General features: G+C 38.4%; 2 protein-coding genes across 19 annotated transcripts in view; one reads left to right on the forward strand and one right to left on the reverse strand.

Annotated features, from left to right (window-relative positions):
- Window positions 1-15,418, forward strand: part of NDE1 (nudE neurodevelopment protein 1) — an 81,824-nt gene that overhangs the window by 20,632 nt on the left and 45,774 nt on the right. The window lies entirely within an intron of this gene.
- Window positions 1-15,418, reverse strand: part of MYH11 (myosin heavy chain 11) — a 55,988-nt gene that overhangs the window by 4,464 nt on the left and 36,106 nt on the right. For all 3 annotated transcript variants that reach the window (XM_042864855.1, XM_042864854.1, XM_042864856.1), the window contains 26 exons: window positions 14,933-15,047; window positions 13,939-14,132; window positions 13,678-13,799; window positions 13,494-13,563; window positions 13,194-13,354; window positions 12,218-12,326; window positions 11,350-11,481; window positions 10,859-11,065; window positions 10,329-10,466; window positions 9,599-9,722; window positions 8,982-9,153; window positions 8,371-8,583; window positions 7,800-7,944; window positions 7,510-7,716; window positions 6,255-6,359; window positions 6,003-6,155; window positions 5,386-5,634; window positions 4,912-5,124; window positions 4,035-4,247; window positions 3,286-3,447; window positions 2,818-2,946; window positions 2,326-2,414; window positions 1,959-2,082; window positions 1,591-1,799; window positions 967-1,075; window positions 209-381 (listed from right to left, as the gene is read on the reverse strand). In XM_042864855.1, the coding sequence (XP_042720789.1) occupies window positions 209-381; window positions 967-1,075; window positions 1,591-1,799; window positions 1,959-2,082; window positions 2,326-2,414; window positions 2,818-2,946; window positions 3,286-3,447; window positions 4,035-4,247; window positions 4,912-5,124; window positions 5,386-5,634; window positions 6,003-6,155; window positions 6,255-6,359; window positions 7,510-7,716; window positions 7,800-7,944; window positions 8,371-8,583; window positions 8,982-9,153; window positions 9,599-9,722; window positions 10,329-10,466; window positions 10,859-11,065; window positions 11,350-11,481; window positions 12,218-12,326; window positions 13,194-13,354; window positions 13,494-13,563; window positions 13,678-13,799; window positions 13,939-14,132; window positions 14,933-15,047 (4,037 nt within the window). The remainder of the gene's footprint in view (window positions 1-208; window positions 382-966; window positions 1,076-1,590; window positions 1,800-1,958; window positions 2,083-2,325; window positions 2,415-2,817; window positions 2,947-3,285; window positions 3,448-4,034; window positions 4,248-4,911; window positions 5,125-5,385; window positions 5,635-6,002; window positions 6,156-6,254; window positions 6,360-7,509; window positions 7,717-7,799; window positions 7,945-8,370; window positions 8,584-8,981; window positions 9,154-9,598; window positions 9,723-10,328; window positions 10,467-10,858; window positions 11,066-11,349; window positions 11,482-12,217; window positions 12,327-13,193; window positions 13,355-13,493; window positions 13,564-13,677; window positions 13,800-13,938; window positions 14,133-14,932; window positions 15,048-15,418) is intronic.

Here is a 15,418-nt window from a genome sequence, read left to right on the forward strand (position 1 = left end):
CAGCTAAAATCCTGAGACTACTGCAGTCCGTGATATGCACTTCACCTTCTGACTTTGGCGTCTTGTTGCATTTGCCAAGCTAACACTGCAAAGTTACTCCTTGTGTTCATTATCTGTGCCTGTTTGTTACTTGAACAGATTATTTTATTTTTTACTTCCTTAGTTTAATGCTAAATTTTCAATTTTTCCTCCAACAATGGCACTCTACCTTAGCTTGCTCTTCAGTGCTGCAACCTCCCGGCCCAGGGCGTCGTTGCTCTCAGTAGCTTCATCCAGCTCCCTCTGCAGCTTCCTGCGGTTTGCATTGATACGTTGAGACTCCTCCTCAGCCTCCTCCAGCTGCCTTTTCAGCTGCTTGAGTCGTAGGTTGCCCTTCTCAGCCTACAAGACAAAATTAAAGTAATTCTTCAAGTTGAAATACATCTGATAGCTTTAGATTCTCATTTAAATTTCATATTTCTATTCATATTTCTATTGAGAGTTTTCTCCTCTATCAAAGGCAAAACTTAAAATCTAAAAACGTAAATATAACTACTTTGTGGGATTTCAATTTGCTGATGCAAACTTAATTCTTTATTTTGCTACACAGTCCTCACTCTGCATTTCTGGTTTGCAGGTTGATACGTGTTATGTAAAGTTAAATATCTCAATAGGGTACAAAATGTGATCATGGTCTCCATTTGTGTACCAAAAGGGATGTTGTGCAGAGTCCTATATATCACAGTGTATAGTCAGACTGTTGGTCTATTGACAAGGGCTAGTGCTTTGGCACTTCTCTCAGCATGGAAGAAAAATCAAATTGTCACATCTTTTAGCAAAAGGCTTTATAGCTGTCCTAGCACAGACCCTTCTTGAGGTATAACACGGAATCTTGCTTTTTTAGGAAAGGCAGAAATCTGAAAACTTTTAGTAAAACTCAAAAATGTCTGTGCCCTTGGCTAACACCTTTATGATGCAGACTCATACCTGATCTCTGTATTGCTCTGCTTGTTTTTTCTCATCCTCCACTTGCAGCAATGCATCCTTCAACTTCTTGTCCTTCTGGCGTAATGTCTTGGCTGCAGCCTGCTTCTCTCTGCAAATGACAGTGCAACATTTGGTGATGTGGCTTGATGTGGCACCAAGGAACCATATGGTAGAGGCCTATCTGAATGTAACAGATGAATTCTAAGCAAGATGTAAATGTCTTTGATTAAAAACAAAAAAAAAAAAAAACAGTGTGTTTTTGCTGCATGATAAGTTCCTGAGGGGATAAGGAGATCTAAAACACAAATTGACTTCCTCAGGAAATAGTCCTACAAATGGCACAGTGTATGATAGAGAGTCTGCTAGGGTCACGTGGTAAAGTAAGGGGGCAGATTCTTACCATTACCAATAGAACTTTTCAGCAATAAAATGGTTTTTTACTCAGAGTCTGTAATAACTCCAATTTTAGTGGCTGTGTCTCTAAGGAATGTTATGTGGGGAGAGAATTTACCAAACATTAATGGTTCTGAGAACCTGATTACACAAATATATATGCATTTGTTTACTTTGTTTCATTAACTGGAACAATAAATGGATGTCTGTGCCCTCTGCAAGCCTAAGTACCTGGCCTCCTGTTCCAATTGCTCTTCGAGAGAAGCAATTTTGGCCTCCAGAGCAGCAATTGTGCTTTTGAATTTAGACTTCACGGCTCCCTCCATCTCTTGCAGTTTACTCCTCAGCTCCTTGTTCTGCCTCTCCAATTGCTGCCTGGCATTTTCATTCTTCTGTGCGGTTGCTCGTTCTGTTGCCAGCTCATTGTTCAGTTGCTCTGCCTGCAAGGGCAAGAATGGATGTTGTCAGAAACATTGTGTACTTTCAGGGAAAATCAGGTGGTGATTCATGGTGGCAGTTCTCCAAATATATTTTCAAAGCCACAGATAACTTTCACTGGAATACAGACAAAGTGACACACGTGCTGTAATGAGCTCTACCTGCTGCACCGCTTTCCTCATGCGATCACTCATTGTCTCTATGTTGCTGTGCTCTTCATCTAGCTCTTCCTCCAGCTGGGCAATTCTTGCCTCTAGGCGCCGTTTCTCATCCTGTAGGATTGTTCTGTAAGTTTAAATTTAAGAAGTGTACAGTTATGGCTCTGACCAATTGAACACACATAAAGCTATTAGGAACTACCTATGATTCACCAGGAAAAGAAAATCAGATAGCGAAACCATTCAGATGCATACATGTTGTATTGTTAAGACTGGATATCTGTTGGGACAGGAATACACCTTCTTTTGGGAACCGTGCAATTTTCAGCAGCATGCTTATAGCTCTGTGAATAATCCAATCTATTCTTACCTTCCAGAAGCAGCACTTGCAAGTTCCTCTGCCATCTCTTCTTTCTCCAGATCTGCTTGTTTGCGAGCTCTCTCTGCAGCAGCCAGATCCTAGGAGTGAAGAAAAATGCAGCATAGCAAAGAAATGAGCAAGTGTTCTCACAAAGTTGCACAACTATGAACTCTGAAAAACTGGTGTAAGCTTTGTTGTCTGATTAATGGAATAAACTCTTAAATCATAAATGTCTGGGAAGAATGTCTAGCTATTGAGAACAATTTGTATTGGATCGTAGAGTTGATTTCCCTTTAAACCCAAATTGTGCTTTCCTCCAAGGTGAGCTTGACCTGGCTATGCTCAGATGTATATTCAACAACGCCACTGGAGAGCATGAAACATATTACAAATTTTGTTTTTAATTTTCCATCTCTAGCTATTATATCAATGCAGTTCTGTCTAGCTACTGAAGATCTTGTGTATTCTGTGTAATACTGCTTTAAAAGTTTTCCATTTTACCTCTTGAAGCTGGATGAGTTCAGCTTCAAGGTTCTTGGCTTTCTTCTCATTTTCTCTGGCTGTAGCGAATATTTCTTCTCTGGCAGCCCGTGCATCATCCAGGTCTCGTTGGTAGTCCTTCATCTGAGCCTTGTTGAAAAGAATAACGAAGGTTTATTTTTGTCCAGTTTTACAACAACATCAATGCAAAGAAATGTGCACATAATAGGACACAAGCATAGTAGAATCACAAAGCTTTTGTGTATTTTCTGTAGAGATCAGCTAGCATATGCTGAGAGACTCTTAATTATTCTAAAGAGAGTGATGCTTCCACTTGTGTGCTGTAGTTTTTGTAATGCCTATTGACCTTATTTCCCTTGCATGTTTGCGAGTGTGCCATCTTAATCTTTATGAATATTCCAATTCTTTGTTTATCTGTCAGCATATGACAAAAGAGTAAAAAAAACTGGATTTGTGGGTTTTACATACCTGTAGTTTGCGAAGTTGTTTGATGGCTTCTTCCCGAGCTTTGTTAGCAGAATCAACTTGGCTTTCTAGATCTTTGACATCAACCTCCAACTTCTTTTTGGCTGCAGCTGCCAGGGCGCGTTGCTTCCGCTCATCTTCCAGTTCCGTTTCATGTTCGTGGAGCTGATTGTTAGAGAAGACACGTATAGAAAGCATTCTTCAATACTCTTAAACACTGTGTAAGTCTGGATAACCTGCATAATCTGTGTCTGTTAACTGTGGTATTACTAGAAGTTAAAATGCATTTCCATTTTCAAAAATTGAAGATTCTCCAAAGGAGTCGGCATTATGGGCCTGTACTTTTGGAAATAAGATGACTATGGGATTTCTCCTTGCTGTAACAGTGCTACTGTACAAATAGGCTCTGTCCTGTCTGTTTGCCTTTCCAATACTTTGGTATCTATTTCATGTACTTTAGGAAGGCAGACATGTCAGAAACTGTCTTATTTCACTTGCTCTAAGAACACAGGAAAAGTATTTACTGTGCTAGGGAAAATAATTCACGTGTTTTCTACTGTATTGACTGTAGTGTTGACTTGCTACATCTGTTAGCAACTGTGTGCTACTGAAATGCAAAATATAATACTGTTATGCTATCTTTATATATATAATGCTTTCTTATTATAGTGAAGTGCTTTACTAATGGCATGAGCCTGGGAACATTCAGGTTTTTTGGTTTTGTTACTGTGTTTGTAATAGTAAAATGATACCTGTTTAAGGAGTTGTCTCCTCTTCTCCTCATTCTGTTCATCTCTGGCTTGTAAATCTCTTTCAAACTGGCTTTTCATGGCTTGCATATTAACTTCCAACCGAAGTTTGGCATCTTCAGCAGCCTGTAACTCATCCTCTAACTCTTCTAATTGTGTCTTCATTTCTTCTACTTGCTGTTCAAGTGTCCGTTTAGACTTCTCCAATTCATGGACCTTTTAAGCAATGAAATAGATTTGTTATACAAAAATAAATCCAGTTAAACCCAGCTTATTTTCTATTTAGGTCACATCTGAAAATATCAGCTGCAGACAGTGAATGAGCTAATTTGAGTTAATTGCATTTTTTGTATACTTAGTCTCCCTTGAAACAACCTGAGATTCTTTACACTTTATTATGTACTGATTTTAATCAGTCAAGTATCAGCAGTGAATTTAGTTAGTTCGTATTAGAAGTGATATTATCACTGTAATAAAAGAAGTGATTGGTAATGTAACAGTGGAAATTTGCTGCAGCTATACAAGTACATGTTAAGCTGGTGGTAAGGTCACATCACTAAAACGAGACCTGCAGAGTTTACCACTTAAACGTTCTTTATTAAATTACTAAATGAATTAGAAAGTCTTTAATATTTTCCAGTCTTAGAAATCAATCTTCAGGCTTGAAGCCATGTTAAGAATAAAAGTAACTTACAGTTACTTTGCCAAGTCCCTTGAAGGTTTGGATGCAAATGGAACAAACTTGGAGTTCTGCACAAAATACCTGATCTTGCTGAATGAATCTGTGTGCTACAGAAAGCTCCCCACACTGAAAACAATTATCTGTTTGTTAGCTGCTGTTCTAACTTATTGTGAAAATCATTCTGAGCCCAAAACTTACATTCTTGCCAACATCATCTTTGGAGCTAACAAGGTCTTCCATTTCAGCTTTCAACATTTTGTTTGTTCTCTCCAGTTCTTCTTTGGCTTCCAATGCCTCTTCTAGTGCACGGGCCAAGGACAGAGCCTTTGTTTCTTTTTCTCTAGCTTCAGCTTCTGCTCTATCCCTTTCATCTGCATATTTTGAAGAGATGTTTTTCTCTTCAGCCAGCATCTATAAAATGATAGTGTTAACATAGGAATATTAGTATAAGGTTTTCTTCTGTTACAACTTTCTTGTCAGTTGATAATGACAAAGAGAAATCTGCATTTTAATTTCTATTTATATGCATTAATCAACTGCTCTATGATACGTTTAATTCAAGTTTATTTTTTTGACACTGCTTTATCTTTCACTATCATCTTTTAGTTGATTCCCTGCGAGTCACAGAGAAGTCAGGAGATAGCACAGCAAAGGAGAATCTTAAATCCACACCTGGTCAAACTTCTTCTGCTTCTTCTCCAGGTTGGAGACCAGCTGACGCTGGTTATCTAAGTCCACCACAAGGTCATCCAGCTCCTGCTGGAGTCTGTTCTTGGTTTTTTCCAGTTTGTCGTAAGAAGCAGCTTTTTCCTCAAACTGTTGTGTGAGACTTTCAATTTCCCTCTGGAATTTCTTTTTACCTTCTTCCATAGTTTCTATTGTAGCAGTAAATTCTTGTAGCTTCTTCTTAGAATCGGAGAGCTGAAATTTGAATTCAGAGAAGAAATCGTTATATCAGTGACAACAAAGCTTGGCACAGAAGGGGAGTAGGAGAAAACCAAGACCACAGAACCTCTAATTTGACCCAGGCAGACTACTTGCCTACTATGCACATACAGGCCAAGTGTGAAAAACTGCCTTGGGACCTCTTTAAATATATCTTTATGGTAAAGATACTCTTCAGCATAAAGAAGAAGATAAAGAAGTCTTCTGTCTCCATTGATGCCATCTGGGCTAACAACACAAGTTCCTGAAGATCTATAAATTGTGCTAGGATTCCTGTCTGAAGCCTTTGGAATTACTGACACAACTTGGTGACAGAGGTAATGATTTAGGTATGGAACTGATACCTGTATTGTCAGTGTAGAAATATGTCTCTCCAGATTTTGTTTGGCTTCTACTTCTTCATCCAACTGCTCCTGCAAGCTGTTCTTGTCATCCTCTAACTGACGGAGCTTTGTAGTCACGTTCAACTTCTGCCGTGTTTCTTCCTGAAGCAGCTCCTACAGTAATCACATCAACCAGCAAGACAGTCATTAGCTGAGGTCTTCTTACAGCATTTCTTGAAATTGTAGATGAGCTGTTACTACATACAAGTTTACCTGTGTGTCTTGTAGCTGAGATCCTAAGGTTGCCACATCTTTAGTTAATTTGATATTCTTGCTTTCTGCTTCATTGAGCAAACTGGTAACATTTTCAACCTCAATCTGTGAGAGACCAAAGTGAAAAAACACTCAGTTATTTTGCACAACTTTAACAACTTCCTCTGCTTAGTTTGCTCTAAATCAAAGTCTCAATGTTTGAAGGGGTTCTGAATATGCTGCTATGCTTTTTGAGTCATCTTGAGCACTAAAAGTGTTTCTAGTTCATAGGAGAATCATAAACTTTGTAGCAATTCTTCTGGACAATATGTGGCGTTCTGTGGCATTAAATCCTACACAGAAAAACTACAGTGTCTGCATGTTGTGTCTGCACATTGTGACATATGTATTAAGACGCCGTTTTTGTCTGGAGTTTACCTTAGCATTTTATTACTATATATCATAGCCTGTTTCTATTCATAAGACAATACTAATATATTGTATATTCCACAGTAACAGACAGCATTTCTAGGAATTCAGTTGTGAAAAATAGTATTGTTCAGGTGAATAGCAGAAATGCTGAAAATTCATCTCCTGTTTTTCCTTCAACTTCCAGTGAATTGCAAAAGGGCATGAGGATTTCCCTGTATTTTCCTTTCTCTTTTCAGGTTTGAGAGAACCTGATATATTTTGGATATATTTTCTTATTTATCAATTAACTTACAATTAGTGAAAGAAGCTTACTGCTGCTATGAACAAACTTGTAACTGTGGTTGATCAGTATTGCTGGGCATTGCAAATCTACCAAAGAGCTACTTAAAAATATTTTTAGTTGTTCTCTTTTTGGGAACTAAATCACAAATAAGTAAGCATTCCACTTCTGTTTTCATTTTTCTGGATGCATCTTATGAGTTTAATGCAGTTTAATCAATTTCCAAAATCCTTATTTTTATTGACATTCACCACCACACAGCAATAAACAAGCAGGATCTTTGTAAAATATGCAGCACTGTCACTGAAACAGTGGTGGCATTACACAACACAGGGAATCGTAAGACTAACAACTCTCACTTCCATGAGTGGCTGTAATTGTTTAATGGTGTGATAACTGAAATAGGAGCCTTACAATTGAACCCCACCCAAAAGAAAAAAAAAAGAGTGTCCCAACTGAAGTCAATAAGGCAAGGATTCCTCCAGATGTACTTCCAATGAACTTAGTCTAACTGGTCTACTCAAGTCCAAGGTGTCATAGTAAAAGCTCGAACCCCCCTTTTACCTGCAGCTTGTGAACTTTTTCATTGAGTTCTGTCCGAACACGCTCTCCATCAGTGTATTTAGACTGCAAATCTTGCAGCTGTACTTCCAGCTTCTTCTTTTTGTGCTCTACGTCTTGTTTGGCCTGATTCAGGCTCCTGACTTCATTAGCCAGATCAGCATTATCTTTCTCGAGTGTCTGTTTGGTCTTATCCAAGTTTGCTTTAGCCTACAAACATGAAGAAAGAGTTTTTGTAAAAGGAATTCGTATTACTTAGTGGGTGGTTATCAGTAGGATGGATTGCTATTTACCCGTTTAAATTGCTCCAGCTGCTCTGTTAGTTCTTCCACAGCTTGAGTGTGCTTTTGTCTCATCTCCTGGACTTGGGCTTCATGAGTTCGAGTCTCCTCCTCCAGTGCTCTCTTCAGCACAGTGACTTCTTGTTCACGCTTTGCTCTGCAAGAAGACGTACATAAATGGAGAGGAGCACCTAAGAGTGTTCCAGTCACTGGGAAAATGGCACTCCAACATAGTTGTAAAGTCAGACTAATTACAAGTTATATCACGTTGAGAGATAATGCAAAAATGAACTTAAAGAAATTCTGTGAAGTAGTTTTCACAGGATATATGACAGACAAGATCAGAAGAAGTTGTACTGAGATCAGTTAACAGAAATGGGTTTCCTGCATGAAACATCAGGGGAAAAGAGTTTCAACTGTTGAGTACAAGACTGAATTATTAAGGTGCCTAAGACAGACAATTAGATAACTAGTTCCAGGAAAAAAAAAATAGCCTAGGTAACCTGAATTAGATTGTCTATATGTTGGAGACTATCACTATGAAAGTCCAGAATTGTTCCATCTGTGGGCAAAGTCTCCATACCTGAGCTCTTGCTGGGTGGCTGTGGTATCCAAAGTATCTTCAAGCTCTGTCTTAAGAGCCTCCAGCTCTTCACCTAAGTCTCTCTTCTGTTTTTCTGCTTTGTTTCTTGCAGCTTTCTCAGATTCCAAGTCTTCCTGGAGATCAGAGATGTGAGATTCCAATTCTCGGATCTTCTTGAGGGCATTGTTCTTCAGACTAGTTTCCTCTTCAAGCCTGGAAAAAAAGTGTTTAATTTTCTGTATTAAAAAATATCATTTCATTTTCAGGACATCAGTGTATAGAGATTAAAGGTTTATGTTCAAGGTGCGATTTTAATCTTAATAAACTGGAAATACTTAGCTGTACATGGTTACTTCAGTAGGAATCGTGGTTTATGCTTTTTGCCTATCAACTGTGTTGCTACTTTTTATTCTTTACTTGGCAGTATTATCAAGGCCTTAGGGAAGAAGTGTTTTCATTGCTGTCTGGGCATAAGGTTAAGTTGTTCATGAAAAAAACAATAGCGTAAGTATCTTCAGCAGAAAGTCAGGTAGGATGTACTCAGTGTCTGGAAAGAGATATGTGTTTCAGCCTGGGATTTTTAACTTGTATGCAGATTCAGGAGCAAATACCTGGCTAGAGCAGCCTGCAGCTCTTCCTCCTTTTTGGCTAGCTGTGCCTTCAGCTCAGCAATTTGTGCCTGGAGCTCTGCAATTTGCTCATGCAGATCACTTGACTCTCCTTCTAACTTCCTCTTTGTTTTCTCCAGTTCTTGTCTGGTCTTCTCTTCCTTTTTCAGTCGCACTGAAAAAGTAAAGATTTGGGTCATGAGAGTGGGCTAGTGCAAGGAGCTATCATCTGATCTTGAACTTGGATGCAAAAATGTTCTGGTCTTCAGTGAGGCTATATATTTAAGTGCAAGTTACTGTCTTTCTGAAGCAACATGCAAAACTTTGCTATCATCACTTATTTCCAGCCACTAAAAATATATATATTTATATTTCTCCAGAAACACTTTTTTCCCCAAAATTCCACTCCTCTACTATTTATATGTATAAAGAAAAGCTATCTATGGTTTATGCATCTTGGGGTTTCAGAGATTGTCATTCACAAAATGGTTTCAGCATATGAAAGTGGATAACACAGTTTTTAGAAGTTTGCTCCAGATTCTCTGTAGGGTTTTATTGTTGTTTATTTTTCATATGTACCAAAGCAAACATCTGACATAAAGCATCATTGTTCATATTACCTTCCAGTTCTGAAATCATAGATTCATGTTTGTTCTTTAGCTTTGTAAGATTTTTGGCCTTTTCTTCCTCTTCAGCAAGATTTGTTGTTAGGTCACTTACTCTTTCCTCAAGGAGTTTTCTTTCCTGAAGAACAGTAAAATAGTTTTGTTAACAGAAGTGTCTGTCATCGGTTATCATGATGCATCTCTATACCAAATAAAAAATGTCCAGTATACTGTCTTTGGATACTGTGAGATTGTAGCAGTACGTTTCAATTTGTTGAGTACAGAGGGGCTGGAAAGCAGTATTGAAATTTCCCATGTTCTTTAATCAGCTGTTATTAGAATCTTACACCCACTTTGGCTGGTAAGTGAAGAGCATATTCAGAGGAGTGTCCCCTTCAAGAAGTACTTGAATACATGTTTGCTTCCAATTTTAATCATGAAATCTTAGCTTTTCAACCAAACATGTTCCAATGACTGTGCTTGACTATTGTAGAGATTTTCTTTAAGATACTGTCACCACAGAGGATCTCAATACTAGTATTTTTCACAATTCTGAATTATTCAAGAAAGCATGGAAATTTACTTATCAGAAACTTACTCAGTACAGGCTGGCCTGCTGGTCTGGTAAATGTTTACACATGAAACTCAGTGATCAGAAGTATACCCTTTCCTCATCTAACTAAAGAGATTTTCTCTCATCCTGGACTATTTTCACAAAGTAAGAAAATGGGCCCACGATGCTTACCTTTGTTAGCTTGTTATTCTGATCTTCCATGATAAGAATGTCATCTTCCATTTTCTTTATCTTGCCATCTGCTGTAACTTTTTCAAGTTGCAGTTTCTGTCTCGCAGCTTCTTCTTCTTCCAGCTGTTCCTCCAGGTCCTTTGAAGGGAAAAAGAAATCATGAATTCTGGAAATAAAATACAACTTAAATTACAGGCAATGCACAATGTTTGTCAGTCTGTGTGGGGTATGTTACAGAGTTGGTTGTTTTTACTAAGAAGTAGACTATCTGTAATACTTTTTGACTTAGAAAGATTTACTGAAACAGTTTTTTTTACAGAAAATAATTTAAAATTGGGGTAGAGGAAGATTATGTATAAAGAATTCTGGATGAAAGAGCATAAATCTGTTTGTTACTACTTCAGTGGCATTAAACACATTCTACTAAGGGCTGCATAGCAGGGTCTTTCATTGGCAAACCTCAGGTCCTATCTCCTGCTGTTCTCTGAGATACAAGTTACTGTGTCTGTTTGTTGCTTATGCTTCCTTACCAGCATTTGTTGTTGCATCTTTTTCTTCTCTGCCTGCAACTGTTGGCTGCGTTCCTCCTCTTCCTCAATTCTGGCCTCCATCTCATGCAGAATCTCTTCCAGCTCTTGCTTTTTCGCAGCTAAACGGACTCTCATCTCTTCAGCTTCAGCATACAGTTCAGTTTCTGCCTGAAGTTTCTCCTGAAGGAGGTTCTTCTCTTCACAAAGCTATGGAGATAAAATGTATAGGCAGTTAAAATTTAGATTGCAAGTTGTCCCCACAGAGTCTTTCTACTAGTCATAATATACGTATAGGTAGCTGTACCACAAGTCTTTCTGCAGATACCAGGCTTCTGCAGAAGTTACTGGGAGTTTGCACTGAACTTTTGTTCTGGACCATTGCTATGAATACAATGGTAAGTACAAAGAAAACAGACCTCTTTATCCTAATAGCTTCTGGAAACTGTAAGAGAGTGGCTAATATTTCGGAGAGGCTTAGATCTGTCAGTCACCTGGGTGTGTTTCTGCTCCAGTTCCTTCAGTTCAGCCTCTGCTTTCTGTTGTCTTTCCTTAGTTCTTTGCAATTCTTCATCCTTGGCCTGCATTTCTTCCTCTTGGCGGGTGACCTGTAGCAGTGGTTTCACCTGAAAACAAAAAGAAAATTAAGAATCATACCAGCAACTTATTTTACTGAATACAGCACTTAATGGTGTCAGGATGACTGGTGCTGGTGGTAGCACTACCTGCTGCCGTTCAGGTAGTGGGCAAATAACGTCTAACCACACTTGGTGTAAACATCTTTAAACCAGCAAGCCCTGGCAGCATTCATAACCATTTCTGCATTCATTCTTGAAGTCTCGTGAGCACCTCTAGTTCCAGTAGTATCACTTGCTGAAAGACTAGAAGGCTGGTTTTGTGCGCAGAGAATGCACAGAGGCTATAACTGCTGCATAGAAAGCCATTCTTGCGAATAACAACCAAGCCTCTCCACTCTCTGGGAAAACACTTAAATTGTTTGAGTGGCTAGAAGGAAGTTAGAGAACTCCTGAGTCCACATTACCGCACGTTTCACAACATTCTGGTTCTTGTTCTAATTATCAATTTGTGTGAAATTATTTCATTTTGGGCAACTAAAATAGTCATACTAAATTTTACGTAGATCTCTGCTTAATTAGTTTTTCATCCCAAGATAAAACTAACTATAAAGTTAAGTGTTATAAGAATATCCAGAGTGTCTTTTAATCCAAAGTTCTGTGAAGCTAATGAAGCTCTTGCTGTCATCTGTGATGAGCTGAGCAGGGAGGGTGCCTGACATGACTTGTTATCTTGTGCAGTCCGTTACTTTTGTAAAGCTGAGATTCACAGACAGCAGTTACTCACTTTGGTGAACAGTCTCCACCATTGCCAGTTCCTCAGTTTCAGGTAAGCAGCACAGTTTCTTTGGATAACCTTCATTGCAGTCAGCTGTTGCTGTCTCTTGGCAAAGGCCCTGTGATAAGAAGCACAAAGCAAATTTGTTTAGTCTGAGAATACAGATTGTAAGACAAACATATTAAGCAAAGAAGCCATGGCATGAGACCCTGCTGATTTGAGAAATCTGCACAAGTTCTTTTGTCACTTAAACAGTACCTCTGCTTTCTCAAGAAAAAGTGTTTAGATCTGTTTAGATTTCCAGTATTTTATTTAGTCTTTGGGGTTTCTTTTGGTTTGTTTGTTTCTTTTTGTGCTCAGTAAATATGCATACTTTTTGGTTTGTGCCAATAGTTCTGGATATGAAGTATATGGGCATTGAGAGCACACACTGGTTATCTCTGTTGAAACCTATTATGCTTAAATTTATTTGATCATCAATTTTGAAAGCCTTGGTAGTGTGCAGAAAAAGGCTATTGCTGTTAATAGTTTGGTGATATGTATTAACTGAGAGTGTGCCAAGTGACTCCAGTGCTTCATGCTCTAACTGCGTAAGAAATTATGTTTTGTTTTACAAATGCCAGTGGTACTGCTATTTGTATTGCAACAGTGCAAAAGGTTCCATTTGTAGGCTATAATGCACCTTGTCCTACTAGTAGAAATGTATTTAAATGATGGGTTGTTGCCTAGAATGCTTTCTGTATGGAGAGTTTAAGTAGCCTCACAATGTAATTGCTTCTCTGTAACTATACTAGTAAGCTACTTCTGGGCAAGAAATGAGTTCTTTTAGGTAAACACTGAAACACGAGTTGAATTGCAAAGCAATACTAGCAAAATTAGCTAATAATAAAACGTCTGAATATCTTCAGTTTGTTATACAGAGAACTAAAGCTACTGTAGATAACCCACTGCCAAATATATATTTTTTGTTAGTACATATTCTTACTTTCTGGCCAGGTAGCCTCGGCACTGAGCCTGGAAGGCAATAATGACGTCTGTGATCTTCAGGTCTCTCTCTTCTTCCAGGTGTGCCAGAACACCAGTTCTGAAGAAGATTTTACTCTGTCCAATTCTGTACAAGTTGGGATCAAGTTCCAGTGCTTTGATCTGGAGGGAAACAGGGATATTTGTTAATTCCAGTGCTGAAGTTTAGAGTATTAAAAATTATCATTCTTTTCATTCCCAACAGTTTTTATATAAGAGATGTAGATCTGATTATCAATAGGATCAAAGTTGTTTTCCTTACCATCAGTATGCAAGCCTGCTTCCCATCCATGAATCCTTTAGGAATAGCATTCGCAGCAAGAATTTCATATCTGCCAGAAGACACAAATGTTAGAGAGGTGGAAAAATGTCAGATTATTTTGTACAGGCAAACAGTATACAAGCCCTTTTAAACCCTACGTAAGGACTGAGCAAGGGATTCCTACCGCTGACGGAATTCCTGGAAGACAATCCTGTTGGGGAACCCTTGCCGGCAGATGCGAATACCTTCCAAGACACCATTGCAGCGCAACTGCTCCAGCACTAAATGGGCATCAAGTTTGCCAGCCTGAAAAGGAAACAAAAAGTATCTTTAGCACAGTAGAAATTTGCAAAGATGTTGCTAGCACATATCTACGTTTCAAGACATCTTTCAGTTCTGCAGTGTGCACTAATAGTGTGCCAAGAGTCTGACATTTGATATTTACCCTTTTTTCATGATTTGGAATGATGCAGCGGACAAAGTTGGGATTGGTATTCCTTAAGGTGGTCATCAGTTTAGTCAGCTGCTCCTTATAGAGTTGGCCCACAGTACGGAACATGCCTTTTTTGGTTTTGGAAGAGCTAGGCAGTGAACTTTCAGTCATCTTGGCCATCTGGTCTAGACCAACAATACGATCCACTGCAATATAAAAAAGAACATGTGAGTGGGAATGCTTGTATAAATTGTCTTCACCTCGCATTACACTTTTCACTGCCATTGCTAAAGTGCACCTTCCAGAAGAGGACCAAAATACTTTTGATGCAATTGAAGCATGCTAATGAAAGCATTAGAAGATATTTCTGAGTAAATAGCCTACTTCTGTCTAACTCAAAAATAAGGGTTTTTGTTAACTAGTGGAAGAATGGAACAATTGAATGCACAGCACGTATTTTATGGCTGCTCTACAAGGACAGTCCTGCAAAGTATCCCTACTAGTAGGTTGTGTCACAATGTGTGACAACCATTAAATATGTATCATGTAGTATGCATCTTAAAGATCCATGGAAAATTTTTAAACAAATGCAGTGTTTTCTATACATACAGATATTCTTCTGGTTGAGTTTATTTTAGATAAAACTTTGCTGAAGAGAATTGTAGTAGAATTTTTGGGAGAGGAACATGTAAGTTAAGGACTGCACACAGTCTTTCATAACAGCACTGACAGTGTATTAAGTGAGCTGTCTGATATATTCCATAACATTATAGTAGCATAATGAATATTTTTTATTGTAGTAAGGAAATTATTTTGATAGTACTTAGCTATCTAATATGCTTTTCATAACTATTTAGAAAAGAGTACTCTTGTCTCTTAAATCAATCTCTTCCACTCTTATCATTTTCACGCTTGTTGCCCACTCCTAAGGGAGAGCTGGCAGAACAGTTCTAGTCCAAGTTTCTCCCTTTAAACCACATTAATGGTTTAGAGTTGTGATTCATACCGTCTTTCCAAAGGTCTGCCACAAATTTGTCTGAAGACTGGTTTAGCAGAGAAGTCACATTGTCATTTAGTGGATCCATGTTCTTTGTCAGCCAGGCGCTTGCATTGTAGGTAACCTACAGAAAACAATGCTGGGTCAGAAATCTGTTTTGCCAGAAATATGGCAGAGCCAAGAACACAGGGCACTGTTCTAACATAAAATAATCTAAAAACTAGTAAGATTTGAAAAGCTTTCTATAGTTGAGAGCTGAGTTGAATACTTGTTCTTGCATGTACTTCCATCTAAAGAGATTTTTTTTGCAGACATACACATGACAGACTTGCAGAGGAACCACTATGCCTTTAAAAGTCTGTTTGCTAGAGAGGAATCCAAGTTACTTGGATATTCAAAACCGCAGTGCTGGTTATTTTTGTTTTCATGTGAGCTTAGCACAGCCATGAATGTTGTGTGAATCTTATTTCCCATCTTCTGTAATTGAAGCCCTTA

The sequence above is a fragment of the Lagopus leucura genome, unplaced genomic scaffold (assembly GCF_019238085.1).
Source record: "Lagopus leucura isolate 7727_CA_CO unplaced genomic scaffold, USGS_WTPT01 Super-Scaffold_760, whole genome shotgun sequence".
Classification (NCBI taxonomy): domain Eukaryota; kingdom Metazoa; phylum Chordata; class Aves; order Galliformes; family Phasianidae; genus Lagopus; species Lagopus leucura.